Genomic DNA, 25,254 nt, shown 5'->3' with positions numbered 1-25,254 from the left:
TCGATAGGCCCTTTGATCCTTCGCAATCGTTAATCAAAATTAAGTCTCGCCACCATATGGAGTCGGTCTTGGTTATGACACTCTTGTCATTGGCAAACATCTTGACCTCGGGATTACCGTATCTATATTTAAGCAAGATTAACCAAATCGCTTTCTCCTCCGTTAAAATTCTCCACTTCCATTTCATGAGAAAAAAATTATATATAATAAAGGATTCACTTAGTCAAAAAGTAGACAAGAGTATATGAAGGATTCACTTCCGTTTAAATTTGTATTTATTTTTTAACAACCAAAAAATATATTTTAAACAAAAACACAATTTGATCTCCCACCCATCTTGTGTTTTTCTCACCTATAGTTTCTATCCATAATTTTTTACCATAACTTATTTTCAAATTATGCTTAGATATATTAATCCCTTATTGGTTCATTTTCTTAAGACTCGCAAATATTTTCACCATTCAATACTATTAATATTCTCATTCAATAGATGTCCCATGTATATCATGAGAAGATGTAAAGAATTAAAATATAACGAAATATTGATGAAAACTATTTAGTGACCTAAAAGGACAAACAAGACACATGGTTGCATGTAAAATACACTTAATAATTACACTATATTTATAATGATTTTCTTGCTTGTCTATAAGTGCTAAAAAAAACTTCTTATAATTTTATAAAAATTTGAATTTTGTTACATGAAAAAGGGAGAAGGAAATATGATTAAAACTCTCAAGTTTATATATGTTATGCTCGTTTATATAGTCCTAGTTTTTGATGTAAATGGTAAGTCCTTTTCCTATCATTTTCCAAAAAAAAAATATTCACCTTACATGTTATTTACTTTATTATCTTTCATTAACCCTAATATCTTATCATTTTACATTACAGCAAAGACTTGGCCTTGTCGTCTTGACATACATTGTCTTCCTTATTTGTGTCATCCTTACAAATCAATTTGTACTAATTATCAATGTAATTGCTTCAAAAAGTAAAAATCAATTATATTTCTCTCCAAGTCTATAATTTTATTTATACATTGCAATAATGCTACTTATGATTACTTCAACCTTACAAAATAATGCAAGTTATGTCACATTTGTTTACTCTTAGAAGATACAAAGAGCAACAATGTCACTTCATGATTATAATTATGAACTTCTAAAAATAAGAGAAATCTCATGGAGATCTAAAAAAATAAAGAGGAAGGAAATTGTGAATAACTTAATGTCATAATTTTAGAACTAGTTACTTTTACTTGAACTTAATTTTAATCTTTTAAAATAAATGGAAAAGGGTTAATTATTATTAATTAAAGTGGTACTAATAATCATTTTACAACTTAGAATAAATTTGAACATAGTTTTAATTGTAGTAATGTTAGTATTAATGTTTAGTTTCTAGGTCTTAGTTTATAAGTCATAGTTTCTTGTAGTTTATATCACTTTGACTAGCAAATGAGAGTATTCTTGAGCATTTTCCTAGGCTACTAAAAAAATATTTTTGGTTGTCAACCTCCTAGTTATAATAGAGTAATAAAACATTGTTTCTAAATGAGGGGTGACACATGAAGAATTTTATGGTTGTCACAAAGAGTAGACATGTGTTTTTTTTGTTGCAACTAATTTAAAACTCATAAAATCATAAGGAATACTTATTAATTTTATGGTTGTCTCAAAGAGTAGACTTGTGTTTTTAATGACAAGAAATTGTTCAAATGAGATAAAACATAAAGAATTCATTGACAAACAATAAAGGTTAAGGAGGATGGAAGGAGAATGGCATATAAATAGTGATAGACAATGTAACTTTTTGTGGCAAGTGGCTAAAATGGGTAAAATTTCGTAGTATAATCAAGACATTTATTAAGTTATATTTCAATGAATCACATAAAAACTCCCACTTTATGTACATAATAGAAGTAATAATGGTTAACTAAGTATTCACTTTCATAGTTATTAGTTATTTTACATGATTTTAAATAATTAATGTTGAATTTCACGGTGAGTGGTCATGGGTGATTTGTTTAGAAATGTAGTGGATGAATGTCAGTAATATAACTCTGATGTCCATAAAATGGTACCACATACATTGAGTCGAGATATTGTTCGCATTCCATACATAAACAAACACATTGTGATTGTTTTATTGTTGTGAATAAAGTGTGTGATTGATGATTGTGTTGGACATGCTACCCTTGCTATGTTTTGCACGGTTAATATATTTGAGCGTATTCTCACTCCTGTTTGGTTTTGTTTGTGGTGTTTTGTATGATGTGGTACAAATACTCAAGAGGAGTAATAGCTACTGTGAGTTGGAAAATGGCATTGAGGCTTTTCTTCGTTTATATATCATTTTTTGTCCATTTAGTTTCGTTGCTTTGATCTATAACACTAGGAACATGTTAATTATCGTTTTTTTGAGTTGATGTTTTGGATTATTTAAATTTAATTAAGCACATTATTTTGAAGAGAAAATTTAAAGTATGATATTCCGCTACAAGTTTCTGATATAATTGAAAGAGTGTGCATGTTGAGTATGTGTAGCACCTTAATTGATAATAATATTGTTTATCCTTTATATATAAAGAGTCAGGGTTTTTAGGGTGTTACATAGTTTGTATCAGAGCAGATCGGCCCATTCAACTAGGTTTTTAAATTTTATTCTGCCCTAGTATGGGACATGTATGTAGACATTGTCCATGCTTGTTTCCTCTAATAGTTATTTATTGGTTGTGAAGAAGGAAATGGTTATAGAAATAAACGACGAAGCAATTGCTGATGCTCTAGGAGCACTTGCTCAGGTAATGGTGCAAGTGACTAAGGCTTTGCAGGCTCAGGAGAATTAATTGGGATTAATTGATAAATTTTGTGGGCTGAGTAAGTTTCAGATAAACAATCTGCCTATGTTCAAGGGAAAGTATGATCCTGAGGGTGCTTAGTGTTGGCTTCAGAATATTGAGAAGATATTTCGAGTTATGGTTTGTATTGATGAGCAAAAAGTGTTGTTTGGGACAAATGAGTTGTCTGAGAAGGCTGAGTTTTTGTGGGACATTGCCCGTTAGAGATTGGAAGTTGCAGGTACTGAGATCACTTGGCAGAACTTCAAGAAAGAGTTTTTGGAGAAGTACTTCCCGGCTAATGTTTGCAATAAGAAAGAGATTGAGTTCCTACAACTGAAGTAAGGAAACATGATTGTGGTTGATTATGCGGCTAAGTTCGAAGAGTTTTATAGGTTTTCCCTTATTACAACAGGGTAAAAGCTGAAGGATCTAAATGTGTTAAGTTTAAAAGTGGCTTGTATCTAGAGATCAAACAGTTCATTGGTTAGCAAAAGATTCATTATTTATTAGTGTTGGTTAAATAATGCAGATCTATGATGAGGATAGTCGTGTCATATCTGCTCACTACAAGAGTGTTAGTGAGAAAAAGAGTGGAAATCAAAATCGTGGTAAACCTTATGGTGGTCTAGCTAACAAGGGAAAGCAGAAGTTCCAGCAGAAGGCTATAGGTGGCAAAAGAACAAGTGGGGAAGGCTTTCCTGCTTCTGTCAGATGTTTCAATTATGGAGAGATGGGTCATTATGCTAATGAGTGCAAGAGTTTTTGGCATAAGTGTTTCAACTATGGGAAGTCGTGACACCATATTATTGAGGGTAAGAGTATTGTTCTAACTTGCTACAATTGTGGTGAACCATATCATACCAGTACCTAATGCCTAAAGCCAAAGAAAGCTCAATCAAGTGGGAAGGTATTCGCTTTTAGTGGTGAGGATGTATCGAAGTTAGATAATTTGATTTGTTTCCCGAACCTGAAGAGAGTACAAATTCAAGATTTGTGTCCACCGGAAGGTTAAGATGTCTTTTATGGAGAATGATCAAATGCTCACGATGTTCTCTTCCTTGAGAGTGGAGAGTGATGTTGGGGCTAGTGATATGCATGTGGTGTGTGAGTTTCCTGAGGTTTTTCCTGAAGATATTTATGACTTGCTGTTAGAGCAGGAAATTATGTTCATCGTAGATTTAATACATGGTACTAGCCTTGTCTCGATGGCACCTTAAAAAATGTATGCTTCAGAGTTGAGTGAGCTAAAGAAATAGTTAGAGGATCTTCTTGAGAAAAATTTTGTCATGCCTAGTGTTTCATAGTGGGGATCACCAATGTTATTGTTTAATATGAAAAATGATAGCATGAGGTTTTAAGTTGATTATCGACAACTAAATAAAGTTAGTTTCAAGAAAAAGTATCCTCTTCCTAAAATTTATCACCTTATGGATCTATTGGTTGGTGCTTGCATGTTCAGTAAGATTGATTTGAGATCGAGTTATCATCAAATTCAAGTAAAGTTAGAAAATATACCAAAGACTGAGTTTAGGACTCGTTATGGTCATTACGAGTATTTGGTTATGCCTTTCACTGTGTCTAATGCTCCAGGAGTATTCATGGAGTATATGAATTGAATCTTTCATCCATATTTGGATCGGATTGTTATGGTATTCATCGATGATATTTTGGTGTATTAGAAGTCAGATGAGGACATACAGGACATTTGAGAGTTGGGTTGTAGACCATGAGAGACAAGAAGCTGTATGCTAAGTTGTCCAAGGGTGATTTATAGTTGAAGAAAGTGAGTTTCCTTGCTCAGTGTTGTAGTGGGAGACTCCTAAGTCAGTTACAAAGATAAGAAGTTTTATGGGTTTGGCAGGTTACTATAGAAGGTTTATAGAAGGATTTTCTAAGTTAGCTTTGCCTTTTACTCAACTGAATCTAAAAGGGCAAGCTTATATGTAGAGTGCTCAGTGTGAAGAAAGTTTCCAGGAGTAGAAGAAGAGGTTGACGATGGCGCTAGTTTTAATTTTTCCAGATGCGAAGGAATCTTTTTTTGTGTATTTTGATGCATCTAAGATGGGCTTAGGTGGTGTGCTTATGTAGAATGATCATGTTGTATCTTATACTTTGAGACAACTAAAGATTCGTGAGAGGAATTACCCTATCGATGATTTAGAATTAGAAATTGTAGTGTTTGTGTTTAAAGCTTGGAGGCATTATCTATACGGTTCAAGGCTTGAGGTGTTCGATGATTATAAGAGTCTGAAGTATCTGTTCGACCAGAAAGAAGTGAATATGAGTCAGAAGAGATGGCTTGAATTTTTTAAGGACTATTATTTTGGGTTGAGTTACCATCCAAGTAAAGCTAATGTAGTGGCAAATATGTTGAGTAGGAAGTCTTTGCATATGTCAACATTAATGGTGAGAGAATTTGATTTGATCAAGCAGTTTTGATATCTTAGTTTGGTGTGTGCAGTAACTCTTAATAGTGTGAAGTTGGGTATGTTGAAGTTGACTAGCGGTATTCTTGAAGAAATTCGAAAAAGGTCATAAATTAGACTTGGGATTAATTGACCGATTAGTGTTCATCAATCAAGGTACAGAGATAGAGTTTGTGTACCATACTTGCCATAACTTGCAAGATAGAGTTTGTGTACCAATATAAGGTTCCAAAATAGAGTTTGTGTACCAAACTTGCCATAACTTAAGAAGAGGATTCTTGAGGAAGGTTACAGGAGTAGTTTGATTATTCATCCCGAAACTACAAAAATGTATCAAGACCTTAAGAAGATGTTTTGGTGGCCATGTATGAAGAAGGATATTATAGAGTTTGTGTATTCTTGTTTGACTTGTTTGAAGATAAAGATTGAGCATCAGAAGCCGTCTAGATTAATGCAACCGTTGAGTATTCTTGAGTGGAAGTGGGATTTTGTGACGAGTTTTCCTAAGACTTCTAAAGGAAGTGACTCGATCTGAGTTGTTATGGATATATTGACTAAGTTGACTCATTTTATTTCGATAAAGATCAGTTATTCTTTGTAGAAGCTACCTGCAGTTTATATTGAGAATATTGTCAGTTTGTATGGTATTCCTTTGAGTATAATTTCAGATAGAGATATGAGGTTCACGTCAAGTTTTTGGGAGAGTTTACAGAAATCCTTGGGAACTAAATTGAGGTTGATTTTTGCCTACCATCCGTAGACATACGATCAGACTAAATGGACTATCTAGTCTTTGGAAGATTTGCTGAGAACTTGTGTTTTGGAGCAATAAGGTCAATGGGACAGTTACTTTTAGTTGATCGAATTTACTTATTATAACAGTTATCATTCTAGTATTGGAATAGATCCTTGTGAAAATTTGTATGGTGGAAGATGTAGAACACCTTTGTGTTGGTATGAATTTGGTGAGAGTGTGGTACTTGGCAAGAGATTGCTCAGCAGACTATTAAGAAGATTAAGATGATTCCTGAGAAGATGAAAGCATCACAGAGTAGGCAGAATATTTATCATGATAAGAGAAGGAATGCATTTGAATTCCAAAAGGGAAATTGTATGTTCTTGAGAGTCACTCGGGTGTCTGGTGTTGGTCGTGCATTGAAGCCGCAAAAGCTCACACCTCATTTTATTATTCCTTATCAGATTTTAAAGATAGTAGGATAAGTAGCCTACAGAGTTGTTTTATCGCCATCTCTTTTAAATCTTCATAGTGTGTTTCATGTGTCTCAACTTCAGAAGTATATTCCTAATCCGTCTCATGTGATTCAATGTATGATGTGCAAGTGAGAGATAAATTGACTATAAAGGCATCACCATTGTGAATTGATGATCGAAAAGTGAAACACTTGAGAGGTAAAGAGATTATGCTGGTGAAGGTAGTGTATGGAGGACCCGCTGGAGGGAGCATGACGTGGGAGCTAGAGAGTTGGATAAGAGAATCTTATCTGGAGATTTTTTGTTCAGGTAATTTTTTAGGGCAAAAATTTTATAATTGGGGGAGATTTATAACACTTCGAGTTTTTAATTAATTATTTAATTGCTTTATTTATTCAATTGGGTGATAAAATACTTTATGTAATTTTTTATGATTTAATTGGGGAATTTTGGAGAATTATGATATTATTATTTAATTAAAATAATAGAAATATAGGAATAGTGAGCTATGGGGTGATATTATAATTATAATGGAATTTGTGTGTTAAGGAGCGTGAACCCAAGAGTTGAGGGAGAGTTGAGAAATAACAAAATTATTATTAGGTCATTTAAATAGATAAAGTGATTGAAGTGAGAGTTTTTCTGAAACTTAAAGGTGAAAAAGAAGGAAAGAGGCAAGGAACCCCTAAAGAGCTATAGGAAGGAGAAATCATTGCCACGACCTTGAATTTTATGCTGGAAAATTAAGGTAAGGGGAAATTACTCTAGTATTGGTGTCAAATGCATGAAGGATAGAGAGGGATTCTCACATTCCTCTAGTTTTTTATAATCTTTTTCACCATTATTGAAGCGTGTGTGTTTTTTAGGAAGGTTTTGTGAAATCTGTGATAATTGTTGTGATTATTATGAAATTTGTGCTTTATTTTATTGATGAATTTCGTTTATGAGTGTGTGTACAAATCTGAGTTTGAATGTTCATGGGGTTTTGGTTTGATAAACATGTTCTTAGATTGAAATAAATTAATGATATAAGTGATGAATCGGTAGAGTTTTAATGGAATAAACATTGTATGATATATTTAATGTTTTTTGTTTGATTTGGGTGTTTGAGGTGTCAAAATCAGAGCTTTAGGAGAATTCCAATGGTAAAGAATCACGTTTTTTGTTTTGAAAATTTGTGCGTTCTCGCTTAGCAAGGAGGAGCTCGCTTAGCAAAGAAGGGTCCCGCCCAGAAAGAAGAACAATGTGAATTATTGTTTTTTATTTTAGATTCATGCTTAGAGATCTACAGCCGCGCTTAGCGAGAGCTCGCCCAGCGAGCAATATGATCGCTTACCGAGTGATGACAATGTTTGTTGTTTCAGATTGATTTTTTTAGCTGTTTTTTATTCCATCGACTGTTGGATTTTTTTGCTGTGTTTGATGAGTTATTAGTTATTTTACGTGCTTTTTGATAAGTGTCAAAATGTAGTTATTTTGTGTATGTAAATAGTGGCACTTATCGATACTTTTTGTTAATACCGTTTTAATAATTCCCCGTTTTGTGTAAATTTGTATACTTTGAGTTTTATTACGTTTTCGTGTAAATATGTACCGTTTGATAGTTTTGTTGTATTTTTGTAGGTTTTTCTGCGTTGTCGGAGCCTCGAGGAATAAAGTGTCGAAGACACAACTGCAGACGCATTTTGAAGAAATAAAGTAATCGTTCTGGTGTAGCTCGCGTCACGCCAGATTGGGGCGCATCGCGCGCTGTAGGAGCAAAAGAATAAATTTTTGGCAGAGCTGGGGGCGCGTCGCACTGGATTAGGACACGTCGTGCGCTAGGGCGGTTTGGTACATTGAGTATAGGGCGCGTCGCACCCACTGCGAAATTCTGTTTTTGTATAAATAGTTCAACTTTGTGTTTTTAGGTTTTTATCACCTCTTCTTGAACAAAGTTGAGCTCTGATCCATTCTTTGTAGTTTAGAGGTTCAAGCAACACTATTGGGTGTCTCATCATGTCGATTTAGCTCGGGTGGTCTCAGATTGTGTGAGAAACACAAGAAATGCTTCGGATTTGTGTTGTTGCAGAAATGGACATCATAGACCTTGATTAGGAATGATATTTGTTAGTTTCTAGGTTTCAGACATGGATTTAGAGCTAATAACCTTAATGGGTATCGATTTTAATGTCTCTGTGTTGTTTGTGTCAGTGGAGAAATCGCTGATGTGAATAGTACGGTTAAGCTTTTGTCGGTGCTGCAGAGATGGACACTGATGTGGCGCCTCGAATGATGCGTGGTGATTTTGATGCGTATTGTGAGTGTTGAGCGATAGATTTTCAGATTTAAGTATTCGACGGGTTAAGTAGAAATACGATTCCAGACTAAATTCTCTTAAGCTACAATAGATTGTTTAATTGCCTTTATTTACTTTTTCCGCATTTACCTTTCCGCACTCATTCATGAAACTTAGAACGCGAAATAGTCGAACGACAGTTTTTCTCACCAATCTCTGTGGACTACGATACGATATAACCTATATCACCCAGTAATAAATAATATCTATTACTTTTTGCTTTCCGCTTTACCTCACCAACAAAATGGCGCTGTTGCCGGGGATTGGTTGAAATTAATTGCATTGCGATGGTTTCTCGTTTTAAGTTTCGTAAATATGTGAATATCGTATATTTTGTGTATAGACTTATACTTGTATATTTTTGTATAGTTATACTTGTTTCGTTTTGTTTAGTAAACTGACTAAACAAGTTGAACTCAGATTAGCTCTTAAATTACATATCTTCACTTTTTAACTTGTTTAGTCAATTTCATCATTTCGTTGTAAATTGTGTTTTTCTTATTATTTGAGTATTTGCACATACGTGTTTTTTACGTTTTGTTGTAAGTTATTTTGTTTCGTAACATTTGTTCAAGCGTGTGGTTAGGTCATTTCTTTAGGTTGCGTTTGGGGCGAAAGCATTGGCGTACCGCGGGGAAGTTACTTACCATTCGCAAAACAATAAAGGCGTCGAGCTAACGACGTTTAACGAGCGCTTGTTGGGAGGCACCCCAACGATTGTATTTTCTGTTTTAATTTTCTGTAAATGAGATTTGTAGGTGTTAAGTGGAGGCTACACTGGAAACGCATTCTCTGGACTGGTTTTTCATTTTCTGGTGTAGCTCACGTCGCGCGCTGTGTTGCTTTTGGCCAATGAATTCTTTTTAATTGTTCGCTCGGCTCGCCTTTTTCCCACTTACCATAAGTCTTTATAGTATAGTATTTTATAGTTTTATTTTTTTAATTCTTTTGTTTGTGTTTAGATTCAAATTTTGGCCCGTTCGCTTGTGGCCGCATTTGGTAATTCTCTGATTTTGATAGATTCAACATTCCGGTTGTGCGGTAATGATTGATCGAATTTGTACATAAAAAGGTACTTGTTTATCGTTTTATATAGCATAACATGTTTAGGAGACTTTTCATTTGTACAATTTTCATATTACTCATTCTTTTTGCATAGCTTGCTCATGACTTGAATCACAATTAGTTTTCCCTTTTTACCATAAAATGTGAGGTGGCTTTCCATTGTGTATATATATGCGAGAGACCGACAATTCTTGTTTTAACTGGATATTATTATGTTTAATCTTTCGTTTGTATTGATTTTGATAATGCACGAAAGTGATCAAGGCACTTGTTTGATTTTGAGCACAACCACCATAGCCAAATATCAATTCACTTTGTGAGTGTGTGACCATTAGCAACCACTTTTGAGCCTTTTTGCCAATATCCATATTGTTTTTGCTTAATTCTTGTCTATGAGAGTTTGGTTTTCAATTGTGTATGGATGTTTGATTCTTTGTTTTCTTGACCTTCACCTATGATGTTTGGTTGGATTTTTACCTTGCCTTAGAAAGTAGGGAGTGTTCACTTGATGTTGTGGTTGAATTCAAATTGGGGAGAGGATGTTTGCTTGCTTATGTTGTGGTTGATATGAGGTTGAGGAAAGAAAAAGAAAAAGAAAAAGAAAAAGAAAAAAAAGAATGTGAGAAAGAAAGAAAAAAAAAAAGAGAAAAAGTTTAAAAAAGAAAATAACAAAAAGAGTTTAATAAGATTTGTGCTAATAAGTATTGTGTTTGGTGTGAAACTTGTGATAAAGAGAAAAGTTGGATTGAAATTCCTTTGTTTGAAACTTTGTGGAAGTAATTACTACCTTAGGTTTAGGCTAGTTTTTGTTTCGATTAGCTTTAGGACTTATCACTTGTTTGTTAACCGAGCCACATTATAACCATTAAAGCCCTTGTGATTCATGCCGTTGCATTTTCGATACTGTTTGTGGATGAATGCATAATTTTGTCTTTTGTTTGCAAGTTTGTCGGGTGTGTGTCAAAGTCCTCACCTTTCGGTGTTTTTCATCTACCGATGAATTTTTGCTAGGCGTGATTCGTGATTGAGCTTGTTTTGTTTTGGAATGCTTTGTATGATTTTTGTACTTAGGATTTGTTTCGTTTTCATGTTGTCGTTGTAGAATTGTGGTAAGTATTTACTTTGTTTGTACGTTTTGTTTGAACCGTACGATTGTTTCGTTTTTCCAAATCTTGTTGATTCTTGATTCTTTGGATTTTTACTTTTGCGATTTGAGTGTTTGGCCTTGTTTGAGGACAAACAGATTCAAGTTGGGGAGAGTTTGATAAGTGCCAAAATGTAGTTATTTTGTGTATGTAAATAGTGGCACTTATCGATACTTTTTGTTAATATCGTTTGAATAATTCCCTGTTTTTGTGTAAATTCGTATACTTTGAGTTTCATTATGTTTTCTTGTAAATATGTACCGTTTGATAGTTTTGTTTTATTTTTGTAGGTTTTTCTGCATTGTCAGAGCCTCGAAGACATGGTTGCGGACGCATTTTGAAGAAATAAATTTGATGTTCTGGTGTAGCTCACGTCGCGCCGGATTAGGGCGCGTCGCGCGCTAGGGCGGTTTGGTACATTAAGTACAAGGCGCGTCGCGCCGACTAAGAGCTCGCCGCGCCCACTGTGAAATTATGTTTTTGTATAAATAGTTCAACTTTGTGTTTTTAGGTTTTTATCACCTCTTCTTGGACAAAGTTGATCTCTAGTCCATTCTTTGTAGTTTAGAGGTTCAAGCAATACTATTGGGTGTCTCATCATATCAATTTAGCTCGGGTGGTCTCCGATTGTGTCGACAAACACAAGAAGTTTTCGCTTGTTCTTCTTCTTCCCAGTGACCCATTCCAATAGTGGGGTTTGTATGTATATTTTTCCTCTCTTGTATGTATATTTGTTTATCTTTGGATCGTTTATATATTCGCTTTACAAATCATCAATGTTGTTGTTATTGATCTTTTTGCTTAAATGCTTCGGATTTGTGTTGTTGCAGAAATGGACATCATAGATCTTGATTAGGAATGATATTTGTTAGTTTTTAGGTTTCAGACATGGATTTAGAGCTAATAACCGTAATGGGTATCGATTTTAATGCTTATGTGTTGTTTGTGTCGGTGGAGAAATCGCTGATGTGAATAGTACGATTGAGCTTTCGTCGGTGTTGTATAAATGGACACTGATGTGGCGTCTCGAATGATGCCTGGTGATTTTGATGCGTATTGTGAGTGTTGAGCGATAGATTTTTAGATTTAATTATTCGACAGGTTAAGTAGAAATACGATTCCAGATTGAATTCTCTTAAGCTACAATAGATTGTTTAATTGCTTTTATTTACTTTTCCCGCATTTACCTTTCCGCACCCATTCATGAAACTTAGAACGCGAGATAGTTGAACGACATTTTTTCTCACTAATCTCTATGGACTATGATACGGTATAACCTATATCACCCTGTAATAAATAATACCTATTACTTTTTGCTTGCCGCTTTACCGCACCAACACTTTTAAATTATTAAAGTTGAGTTTCATGGTGAGTGGCCATGAAAGGGTGAGTTGTTGAAAAGGGTAGTTCATGTTTAAACTATTGTAGAGGCCTTTTGTCCTTGTGAATGGTTCGAAGTGGAATTAGTGGTGAAATTATTGCACTTGTTTATGTTTTTGTTGCATATCATGCATCATGGGTGTCGATGTTGAGAAGTGAGGAGTTACTGGTTCAGAAAAGGGAATTAGTGATGAGTTTGGGTTCAAAGAGGAAACACAGTGAGTGGATGAATGTCATTAATATAACTCTGATGTCTACAAAATGGTACCACATGCATTGAGTCGAGATGTTGTTCAAATTGCATACATAAACACATTGTAATTGTTTATTGTTGTGAATAAATTGTGTGATTGATGATTGTGTTGGATATGCTACCCTTGCTATGTTTTGCACCATGAATATATTTCAGCGTATTCTAACTCATGTTTTGGTTTTTCTGTGGTGTTTTATACGTTGTGGTATAAATACTTAGGAGAAGAAATAAATATTGTGAGTTTGGAGATGGCATTAAGGTTTTTCTTCGTTTATTTATGGTTTTTCCGTCCATTTAGTTTCATTGCTCTGATATATAACACTGATAACGGGTTAATTATCGTTTATTTGGTTGATTTTTTGGATTATTTAAAATTAATTAAGTATTTTATTTTGAAGAGATAATTTAAAGTATGATTTTATTTTTTGAGTTTTGCAGCAAGTTTCAGATATAACTGAAAGAGTGTGCATGTTGAGTATGTGTAACACCTTAATTGAGAATAATATTGTTTATCCTTTATATATAAATAGTCTGAGTTTTTAGGGTATTACACCACTGTTTGCAGACCAATTATTTTTTGTCACTCCTCTTCATCCTCGGGCTCATGCAGCCATTTGTTAGGTCGAGTAGGGGGTTAAGGGTAAGTACAAACCTTTATTTCCTCATTCTTGGTCGATGAAGCATTTTCTCTTGGAGAACGACACCTACATTTACGGAGAAGGAGATTTCTCTGCAGAGGATTCTTTTGAAAAGAAGAAATTGTTGGAATTTATTATCCGCCTGGGTTATCTCAGAAGTGTAGTTCCTTCGGGCGAGGCTGATAAAAAAACGTTTGAAGCATCTGATAGACATTTCCTTGTTGATAGGGGCTCACTCTCTTGAGGATCATCAAGTTTCCTTTGGTAAGTTCAATTTTTCCTTTATCACTCTGTTATTGGTTTGCTGCCTCTTTTGGAGCGTATCTGAACAATAATCATGTTTTCATGCAGATGTAATATGGGATGAAGAAAGGGTCCAGGTTCTGAAGACATGAATAGAGCCATATGGTTTAGTGGTAGGTTATTCTCCCTCTACAGACCCTCCTCGGAATGTTGGTCTTTTTCCTGGTGCTCTAAGTTTGCTGACGGATCCCGATTATCGTCCTGGTCCTTCTCACGACCGCCAGTATTTAGTCTTTGATGATGACTAGACATTTTTCCTTCAATCTCTATGGGAAAGATATAAATGAGGATTTGTATTAATTGGAGAGGAGCATCAACATCTTGACTTCCCAGCGAGATACGTTTTAAGGAAGCTGTAGAAATTTTACACCTTTATGTAAGAGGTAAAGAAAGTCCTAGCTCCAATCAATTTTCTTGGATTTGCGGGTAGCAAGGTGATGCATATGGTAAGAATGATAGAGGTAAAGAATGATGCTCTTGATTCCTCCCGAAAGAAGTTGGAGTTCCTTTGTAGCAAAAATGCTTCTTTGACCCAAAAATTGAAAGAATGTGCTTTTGTGGGCCTTGGGGAAGTTAAAGAGTTTTTGAGAATGTGTTGTAGTAGGTGGAACGTTTTCACCGTCCACTGGTTGTTTTGAGGGAGCAGATTTGTCTGGACCAGATACTCTTAGATGGGAGGATTATCTTTATTCTTGAATAGCCTCTTGTCCCCTCCTTTGAGGGGGGGGGGGGCTTTTGTGCCTTGATTTGTAAATGCTACTATGTTTTTTATTTACACCGATTACCTTTCGCATCTATGCACTTTGGTTTTGCATTATGCTCCAACAATCATAATTTTTAACTGACTAAGAGCCGATGATCACCATGGTTTCCTTTTGAACTCTGCAGTGTTTTAATTTGGTCGCTATAAAGAGAGGTGAATAATATTTGCTTAAAGTGTAAATGACCTCGAGATTTTTGTTAGGCCATGTTTGGCTTCTTTGTTAGTGAGAATGTCGTGTTAAGATGTACGCGTTATCTTGGCGGGATATTGATCCAGTTGGATGCGGATCTAATTGGAACATTCCTGCAATGATTTTGCATGGAATTGACTAAATACAGTTATGTTTTTAATCACATACAGACGAGGTACATGAAACAAGCTAGTTGCGATCATGGTTTTTGAATCTCACTCCGCATCACAGAGGACCATTCCCCGACCAAGGGTCCTTTTCCTCGAGGTGCTAGCTCAGATCAAGGTGGACGTCTTCAAGTTCCACCACTGAAGTCTCTTAGATTGGATAGACCCGAAGTGTGTGTGCCAACTACGCATTATTTTTTGTAGTTCTTTGACAGGGAGTATTTAAATGTTATGTTTGGGCGTACAAAGCGTCTCCTGAAGCACCCCTATGGGAGTTGGTTATTGTAGTCGGACAAGTAAAGCGTCTTTGACACCTTCCCTGGACCTCAAAGGTGCGTTCGATGCTGAGGGGATTCGATTTCTTTAGTCAAATGTGCAAAGTGTCACCGACAACACCCCTGGACTTTAAAGGCACGTTTGGCACTGAGGGGTTTTTATTGCTTTGGTCAGACATGCAAAGCGTCTCTGACAACAATCATAGACTTTGAAGATACACTTGGCGCTGAGGGGACTTGATTGTTTGGTCGGACGTGCAAAACGTCTTCGTCCATACCCCTAAGATCTTTACTTCGTGCATTAACTGCACTAACAATACCCAAGTTTTATAGTACTGAAATATGAACACAAAGGAACAAATGTTTCAGACTTTGCATATTTCCATTAATAATGAACAATCATTCAAATACTCTATGTATGTGGATATAAAATATGAAACATAATCGAGCAGTTTTCCCGCTTCTTTTTTTTTGCTGGCCTCTCCCTTATTTAAGCCTCGACAAGGCGTGCAGAGGTTCATGTTTTGGATATGATAGTTGAGGAAGGTTACGTTGATTTCTGTAGCAGTGCCTTCATCTTGATCCCTCTACAGAGCATGGTGTATCTTTTTGGCCACCTCAAGGTCGTCGCGTAGAACAACTGACTCTCCGTGAAGGTTGTGATAGAATTAGATGGATCATCAAGATGAGAAAATTGTTCATCTGATTATGGATCATATAATGATTGTATGAAATTTATCAATATTTTATTCGTGCTTTAATATATTTTAGAGTATTTGAAATACTAAATATTTTGTGTTTGATTATCAATGTTGTTTATGAATGGACAAATTTCTTTTTTTAATATCACTTTATTTTTATTTTATTTAGCGTGATTGTTTATTTTCAGGGTTAAAAAGTAAATTAGTTTTAAAATCTCTCCCCTCCCATTAGAACCAAACGTATATATAGTTAAAAATCCTCCCCTTCTAATCTTTGAACCAAACATATATTTAGTTAAAATACCTCTCATATTCATCTCTTTCCCTCTCCTCCCCCTCTATTCGGACGCACTTCACACACATACAATTCATTCGTTTTGAGTCAAACCCCATTTTATAACTAAATTTATTCTGAAAATATATTTCCAGAAATACTCCGAAAATGTATTTATGGAATCCTACTGGGAATATAGTTGCAAAACGTGGCAGCTTAGTGGGGTACCATGTTGCCATGCCATTGTTGTCATTGTTGCGATAAGTCAGTGTGTTTATGGTTTTTGTTCTAGATATTGTACAACTGAAATCTACAAATTGACTCACTCTGAGTGTATAAATTCGATTGTAAATATGAATGTACCAGCTGCAATAGAGCCTATGATAACAATGACACCTCCTCCCACGCATCTAACAGTTCTTTTGAAGGGACTGAAAAGAGCTTAGACTAAAAAAAAGTAAATGTATACTTGCAACAATAAGTTGAGGTAGAGTAAGGAAATATTTCGGAAATGTATTTCTGGACTATTATTTTTACAAAATTAAGGTATGGAAATGTATTTCTGAACTTTTTTTTACACATGTATTGAGTATATTTTACACATGTATTGAACTTTTTTTATAGGTTGTTTTTCTATCCTATAGCATGCATTAAGAAATTCTCTAACTTTATAGTAATCTAGTCCATCTAAGTTACAGAGCCTATGGGCCAGTCCATTCCACAGGTGAAGAGAACCATATGAATAAATAAAAGGGAGTTTCTTAATACACCCTTATGAGTTTTTGGGGGCCCTTAGTAAAATTTCCGTAATAACCTCTTAATTCGGATATGCATATTCGAACTCACCACAATTCAATTTTTTATCGAATAGGTTCGGAGATAGAGCAGAATAAAAATTAACGAGCCGCCCGTTAATTCGTTAGTAAATAAAGTAGATTTGACTTTTAAGCTCAAACGTCTAAGTTGTTCTGCCCCATCCTACCCATTTTTGGACATACTTAAATGGGACGGATCTATAAGGGCGAGCCAGCCGCCTCATTGCCACCCCTATTTAATAAGATTGTATTAAAAAAATTCCCTATATATAAATAAATTCTTCCGGGTCAATTAATTTGGATCTGATACACACACAACAATAATCATCCCAATTACAAATACGTCACCGTATTTATTTCCCTTTCCACGCGTTTCTCATCTCATCATTCAAAACACTCAACAACCCAACCAAACTTCACAATCCCTTCTGATATTCCAAGGCCACCGCCACCGCGCCAATCTCCGACCAACCCTCCGGCGACAAATCACCGATCTCCGTCTGATCAACTCTTCCGTATACTTTATCAGAGATGAATCCTGAGTAGTATGTTCCCTTTCACTCACCTACTTTTCGCTCTCGCTTTCCATCGATTCCCACCGATTCGTGTTTTATTTTCTGAAATTCCGTTACTTTTCTGTGTTTTGGTTGTTTTATGTTAAAAGTGTTGTGCTAATTTGGTGCGTGCAAGTTGGATTTTGTTAACTTCAATTTTTTGTTGATTTCTAACCCTAGATTGATTTTTTTTTGCGTTATTCTATTTTGTGCTTATGAATTGTTAACAAAAAACATTGATGATTTGAAAACGATCGTTTTTTTTTAGTTTTCATGATTGATTTTGGAGGTTCAGAATTACCATGATCTTGTCGGTTGTTGATTTCAAAGAGTTGTTTGAGTTTGTAATTCAATCAATCAAAAGAGAATCAGAAGCAAAACAGTGATGCTTGTTGTGTTTGTTTATGGATCTTAGATAAATATAAACTTCACAATTGGTTCTGTTTTAGTATTTTATCTTCATGCATGTGTGTGAGAAAGATGTAGTAATTTCAGGAGGTGATTGACAATCTATTTTAATACTATAAGTTTAGAGCTGATGTGTTGTGTTTATCCTTTTCAGTGATTATCTGTTCAAGCTTCTTCTTATTGGAGACTCTGGTGTCGGAAAATCATGCCTTCTTCTGAGATTTGCTGTAAGCTTTCTGGCTGCTTTTTGTGCAAACTACCATTTTGATTACTCATGGGTTTTCTTTCCTATTTCCTATGCTATAGTAATGTCATCATGTTAGTTTTTAACCCCATCTAACTGAATTTCATGGTTTAAAAAAAGTCCCCGACAAAACAGTGTCGGAAGGGGCCAAAGGGGCCAATACATATACCGTTATATACCATTTTTATGATAAAGAACAAATTTGGGTTAATTGACACCGCGGTGACTATAATCACCTGTACCGACCGAAATCGCGAAAGCCTTTATCAGCCGCGGCCGATATTTAAAACCTTGTGGCTCAGGCCGAAGAACTGTTGAACGCTTCAACTTGGCTAGTGTCATAACTATGTGTTTATCATGTAATCCACTTTTTATAGCTTATGATAGTTACCGAACTATGCAAAGTAAAATGGCTTTACTTTGCATTTTGGTTGATCTTGGTTTATGGAGATGATTTACAGTGTTGCTTAATGTAGTGATTTGTATTAACTTTTATGTTTTATTATTATGCTACAGGATGATTCTTACATTGATAGCTACATAAGCACCATTGGAGTTGATTTTGTAAGTACAACTTTGCAAAACCTCTATCTTGCACTGATTTAAGCAGGTTCTGATCTGATCTCATCATTTTTTGTTGTTTTTCTGTAGAAAATCCGAACCGTTGAGCAGGATGGGAAGACTATTAAGCTCCAGATTGTATGTATATGATCGGCTTTGTTTTAGTTCCTTTTTCTGTTGATGTTATATCTTCAGGGAGCATGGGCCAACTTTTATTAATTTTTTTGTTGGGTGTATTTTTGTATAAAATATTTTCTTATATTCTCTTCCTTTTGTTTATTAATTTTTTTCCCTTTGAAGCTGTTATACACTCTGGATCACATTGACTTTTGTTTCTTACCTTGTGTCTAATGTAGTGGGATACAGCTGGCCAAGAACGATTTAGGACAATTACCAGTAGCTACTACCGAGGGGCACATGGAATAATTGTGGGTGGTTGATGGTTTTGCATAAGTTTTAATTATATATTTGCCGAATTATTGATGTTTCCTTGCCTGTTTCACTTATTGGTTATTCTTGCAGATTGTTTATGATGTGACAGATGAAGAGAGCTTCAATAATGTGAAGCAATGGCTCAGTGAAATTGATCGCTATGCTAGTGATAATGTTAACAAGCTCTTGGTTGGCAACAAGTGTGATCTGACAGAAAACCGAGCTGTGCCGTATGAAACAGCTAAAGTATAACTTTATTTTTACACCTCTTCAATTTTAATAAATATATTTTCGATATTAAGGAAAGATATTCAAGCTTGTGTTCCTGCATGCTGCTACCATTACCTTATCTTTTATATTATGTTTTCCTTTAACAGGCATTTGCAGATGAGATAGGCATACCTTTTATGGAGACTAGTGCAAAGGATTCTACAAATGTCGAACAGGCTTTTATGGCAATGGCTTCTTCCATCAAAGAAAGGTAATCTTTTTTTCTTATAATTTCATCAGTCAATAAACAGTTAAAAGTTGCTTGGCTTTGAAAGCAAGTTCAAGCAATAAAAAAGTTAACAGCTCAGAAAGAAGGAATACACCTAAGCTTGCACTACCAATATTCTTTAGCTAGAGTCTTTTTTATGCTTTCAGTCTCCTTAGCTGGGAATAGTCAGTTTTTAGCACTTGGCATCCCATCCATCCATTCATATCTAGACCACACTTAATATGAATGACTTCAAGCCCTACAAAGATACCTAAATGAGGCAAAAAGCCATCGCCACCAGGGAATTGATTTTGGTCTGCTGAAAAACTCCCAACTGACATGATTATCATCTCCTCGAGAGGCCCATCATTTTATTTTAATTTCTTCGGGACAACTTGATTTTAGACTTAGATATACATTTGGCCAGCCCTGATTTCAATGAAAGATCGTTTCAATTTTAACTAATCATGTATAGATAGATCATTCTAACTTTTTTTCTTTGCTGTCACCATGATTGAATTCTGATGAAAATTTTGTCTTAAATGTAGAATGGCAAGCCAACCTACAAACAATGCAAGGCCTCCAACAGTGCAGATAAGGGGACAGCCAGTTGGGCAGAAAAGTGGGTGCTGCTCATCTTAACCACAAGATATCTTCTAATCTATTTCATTTGGTCTACTGATCATTGCTTGTAAGATTTTTTTTCTATGTTATTATATGACTAAAATAGTGGACCAATGTAAGAATTTGTCTGGTGGTTTGGAACTGACCTTGCTGATCCCATTCTTTGAATATACTTAATGATATGGTTTGTGCACATTACAATATTCATTAATGCTAGATCTATATATTCCTGCCCTTGTTTCAGTTCAAAGCTTGAGTCTACTTTTGTATTTTTGTTTATTTGATTGCTACAAAAAAGTGGTATCATGCAACTGTATATTCAAGCGATAATATGTTGATCTGTTTTCTTTATATGTTGATCAAATTCATTTGTTTTACTCAAGCCAATTTGCAACCAGTGTTCACTAGATTAATGAATTCTCTTATTTCAAAATTTTGGCCTTATTGTGTGGGTTATCAAACTATTTTGGCCTTATTTGAGTGATTTTCTTTTCAATAAGATTAGACTTGACAATTGAGCTTTTATTCTAAGCTTATTATATGACACTTGAAAATTGATAACAAGCCAAAACCTACTTATGGTCATTTTTAGATTTTATATCACGAGGGGGGTGTCAATATATACGAGAATAACAAAGCTAGACTTAGATATTAGTCTTTTAATTTATTTTAGTTTCAAATTGGTTTTATAACTTACTTTTTCTCTTTAGGTGTCTTAATTTTAATTCAGATAGTTATTTTAATGTTTTTTTTTTAAAAAAAATAAATCAAAACCCTAACTCTAACCAACAATACCAATACATTCATTTTAGATCATTGAATAATTAATGTATCTGGGCTACATATAGACTAGTTACATTAATTATTCAATGAATCAAAAAAAATGAATTTTTCTTATAATTTCAGAGGGAGGGAGTAAATAATAACTTGGAAGTTATTTTGGGATCAGCATTATTATTCATTCAAATTGAATTAAAAAATATTGCATTGATTAATTTAAATTAGGTTTAAATATGTAGTTGACCCAAGCAAAATTAGGTTTATAAAAACTAGGTTTATAGTACTTTTATATTTTGGTTCCTGTACCTTTTTTTGTTTGATTTTAGCACAATTTCTACAACTAGTAAAATTCATCCTTTTCACATTAGCAGCTCCAACATTTTATTTAGAAAATTGTGTTAATTCGTTTTATAAGGAGTTTTTTCTTCCCTAGTGTAAATAGCATAATTTCTACAACTAGTAAAATTCATCCTTTTCCCGTTTGAACCCAAAAAAAAAAAAAAAAAACTAGTAAAGTACATCCAACTAATAATGTGTGAGATTTGTATGAAAAATTTTAAGGGCATTAGCTAATTCAACTTTTAGGCTTGAAATTTTGAATTTTAAAGAGTGGATAATCTTTTTTGAATTACAATATTTTGGTTATTTTCTTAGTTTTTTTATGGAGCTCTTCAAAGACATCTTGAAGCTCATCATAAACAGGTAAGGCATCAAAATCACTTTTTTTTTTCATAAAGAGGGCAAAATCCAAGAAAGAAAACTACCTAGACATGTAAGTTTCGGATAAATCATTAAAGAGAAGTCTTTGAAGGTCTCAAGGCAGAGACTCTAAAACCAGATAATCTAAATGACCTAAAGAGATGTTATAATTCACATGCCAATCAAAATTCTTATTCCCTTAAAGAGATATTATAATTCACATGCCAATCAACATTCTTATTCCCTTCCTGTCATGTGTGGTTGATTTGAACCCGCCATTTCAACTTTAAAAGATTTTGAATTCGCTGAATCAAAATTGGAGTATTTCTGTTAGGATGCTAATTAGGAACTCTAACAAACTAAGGAAAACTATAAAATTCTATACTAGAAAAAGACAATAAAAACTAAATAAGAAAGTAGAGATAAAAGATAAATTTCATTTTTTTTCATTGATATCTCAAATGTGTCAAAGACATTACATTATATAATGTTACTAATGGATAATTGCAACAAAAATTCTAAACACTAATGTCACTAGTGTATACCAGGTGGAATGTCAACAATCTTCCATGTCCCATTTTTCTCAAGAGCTGAAAGTTCAACTTGCATTGCTTGGTTCCAGCAATCATGTTTAGAAGCTTCACTATAAGTCTTAGGTTCAGAGTTAGAGACCAGAGATAAAGCATATTTGGAGTGAGCATAAGAGAGAAGATCATGTGAAATAAAATGGGACAAGGGATACGAAATTTCTTGGGGATGGTTGCTTTGAAGTATGGAGAGAATTGCATATATAATCTTGTAGATAGTGAGGATGTTGTCTCATTCTAGAAGATGATCGGGTGAGAGATGTAGGGTTAGCTAGTGGAGTGTCAGAAGAGAGAGGCTGGGGTGGATTTGAAGCTGGAGGTGAGGGTATGGGAAGCTGAGTATCATGTGGTGAAGGAGGAGGGTGAGGAGGAGTGGTGTTAGAAGGGTTAATGGGAGACTTGGATGGGAAGTAAGACCAAGGAGTGGAGTCTTGAGGATCAGTGGCAGAACTACTGTATGGTAATATGTGTTCATGAAAAGTGACATTGCGAGACACAAATATCTCAGATGTGTGAAAATCAAGAAGAACATAACCCTTCATGCCAGTTTTATAGCCTAAGAAGATGGATTTGCGGGCACGAGGATCAAGCTTGGTTCTTTGGGATTGGAGAGTTGAGGCGTAACAAAGTGAGCCAAATACCTTAAAGGTATCTAGGGCAGGAATAGTATCTTGTAAAACTTGGTAAGGAGACTGGTTTTGAAGGATAGGTGTAGGCACGCGATTGATGATAAAGGTAGCATATTGAATGGCATAGGACCAGTAGGATTTGGGAAGTTTAGATTGGAATAAAAGTGCTCTGCCTACATTTAAAAGGTGCTGATGTTTCCGTTCGACACGGCCATTTTGTTGTGGGTTCTCAACACAAGACCTATGGTGAATGATGCCTTTAAAGGCATAGAATTGGTTTAGGAGAAATTCATGACCATTATCGGACCTGATGGTTTTAGGAGTGACATGGAATTGAGTAATGATCATGTTGATAAAATTCTGTACATGTTGAGAAACTTCAGATTTAGACTTAAGTAAAACTATCCATACAAAGCGAGAATGATCATCTAAGATGGTTAAGAAATATTTATGATTATGAATTGAAGGAATAGACAAAGGGCCCCAAATATCAAAGTGTATAAGTTCAAACATGTGGGAAGCTAAAGAATGACTAGGGTAGTAAGGCAATTTTCTTCGTCTAGCTAAGTGACAAATGTCACAAGTGGCATGAATATCAAAATCAGAAAAAGAATACAATTTTGACATTTGAGTTAATCTCTTAGGGGACACATGACCAAGTCTGAAATGCCAAAGGGCATTTTTAGGTAGTACAACATTTTGATTAGGATTGTGTGTATGACAAGAGTTTGCTTGAGATGGTATATGAGCTTGGAGAGATCCAGGGAAATCTTTAGAATGAGCATCCTCTAGCTGCAAGATATACAAGCCATTCTCCTTTTTACCCAAACCAATCATCCTCGAGGTATTCAGCTCCTGCAATAGGCATTGATCAACAAAGAAAACATCAGAACATGTCAAGGCATGGCAAAGCTTAGAAATAGAGATGAGGTTGAGATTGAATTCAGGTGCAAAGAGAACATGGTTAAGATAAAGAAGGGAAGTAAACCTGACTTTACCAGCATAATGAACAGTGGTACTATTACCATTAGGCAATGTAATCTTAACAGGTGCAATTTTATAATAAGAGTGAAAAAATTGCAAAGAGGAACAAACATGATCATTTGCCCCTGAATCCAAAATCCAAGAATGAGGAGCTTTAAGCATATGCTGAGTGGTATTGCAAACGATACCTGAGGATTGGTCACAAGGTAGCATGCTAGTGGACACTTGATTAGTAGTAACACTAGCAGCAGGAGCAGATGAATTAGCTTGTTGCAATAGAGTAATCAACTGGTCATACTGAGCTTGTGTGATTGGTGTGTTATTCTGAGGCTCGGGATTTGCAACAAGAGATTCAGTGGCAGGTGTATCCACTTGACTAGCATTAACAGAGGATTTATTCTTGTTGAAATTGGGATGACCATGCTGTTGGTAGCAGAAATCAACGGTGTGACCAGTTCTATTGCAAAAGGTGCAAACACGAGGAGAGGATTTTTGAAAACCTTTATGTTTGAAATCAGATTTCTGAGCAGCATTCACAAGGATAGAAGACTCATCATTGGGAGTAGTCGTATGATGGTGACTCTCTTCTTGCACAACAAGAGAATAGATTCGATTAATGGATGGTAGTGGATCCATGATCAATGCTTGAGTTCTTACAGCAGAAAACCTATCATCAAGACCTGTGAGGAACTGTATAGCTTGTTCCTCAAGGCGATGATCCTGAGCTTTTTGCACTGCATGGCATCTGCGTCTATGAGCACAAACACAAATAGGTAGAGGGCGATGGGAATTAAGCTCTTCCCATAAGCCCTTAATCTCAAGAAAGTACTCCATAACAGACCTAGAATTCTGACGTAGATTATTGATCTTGGAACGCAAAGTTAAGATGCGAATGCGATCGGCTTTAGAGAATCGTTCACGAAGATCGTGCCAAGCATCTATAGCATTTTCATGAAATAAAATGGTGGAAGCAATTTGATCACTCACCGAGTTGATGATCCAAGAGAATAAGGTGATTGCATCGTTGCCACTGTGTGAAATTGAGATGATCTTCATCAAGAAGATCCATCGAACCATCAAGAAACTTAAGCTTGTTTTTGGCGCCAAGAGCACGTTGCATGGAGCGACTCCATGTGAGGTAATTGGAACCATCAAGCTTCGGTGTAACGATAACAGTATTAGGGCCTTCACTGGGATGAATGTAGAAGACAGAATCAAGGTCAAGCTGAGAATTAGGTGCGGTACGCGGAGGCATGGTTGGATCGATGATGTGCACACGAGAGTGTGAACGAAAGATGAAGAAACGATGGGAAAAAAACGAGCAAGAACAAGATGCAGATGAAAACCAGCTGCGAAGAAAAATGAATGATGAAAAAGCTCAACAAGATGAAGAAGGTGAATGAGAAATCTGAAGAATATTCATTGATAATGGCTTGATACCATATTATGAAACTCAATGAATATAGTGAAAGGAGAAGGTTCTC

The 25,254-nt window shown here is 35.2% G+C and overlaps 1 protein-coding gene across 1 annotated transcript; it reads left to right on the top strand.

Annotated features, from left to right (window-relative positions):
- The first annotated feature begins 17,096 nt into the window (after positions 1-17,096).
- Positions 17,097-20,325, top strand: LOC131609763 (ras-related protein RABD2a). The gene is made up of 8 exons (XM_058881554.1): positions 17,097-17,335; positions 17,907-17,979; positions 18,513-18,560; positions 18,648-18,695; positions 18,914-18,985; positions 19,080-19,235; positions 19,367-19,470; positions 20,016-20,325. Exons 1-8 carry the CDS (start codon positions 17,322-17,324, stop codon positions 20,107-20,109), a joined length of 609 nt encoding a protein of 202 aa, XP_058737537.1. The 5' UTR covers positions 17,097-17,321; the 3' UTR covers positions 20,110-20,325.
- Positions 20,326-25,254: the final 4,929 nt, after the last annotated feature.

This window comes from Vicia villosa, linkage group LG6, assembly GCF_029867415.1.
Source record: "Vicia villosa cultivar HV-30 ecotype Madison, WI linkage group LG6, Vvil1.0, whole genome shotgun sequence".
Taxonomy (NCBI): Eukaryota; Viridiplantae; Streptophyta; class Magnoliopsida; order Fabales; family Fabaceae; genus Vicia; species Vicia villosa.
This window is presented reverse-complemented; position numbering and strand designations above follow the sequence as displayed.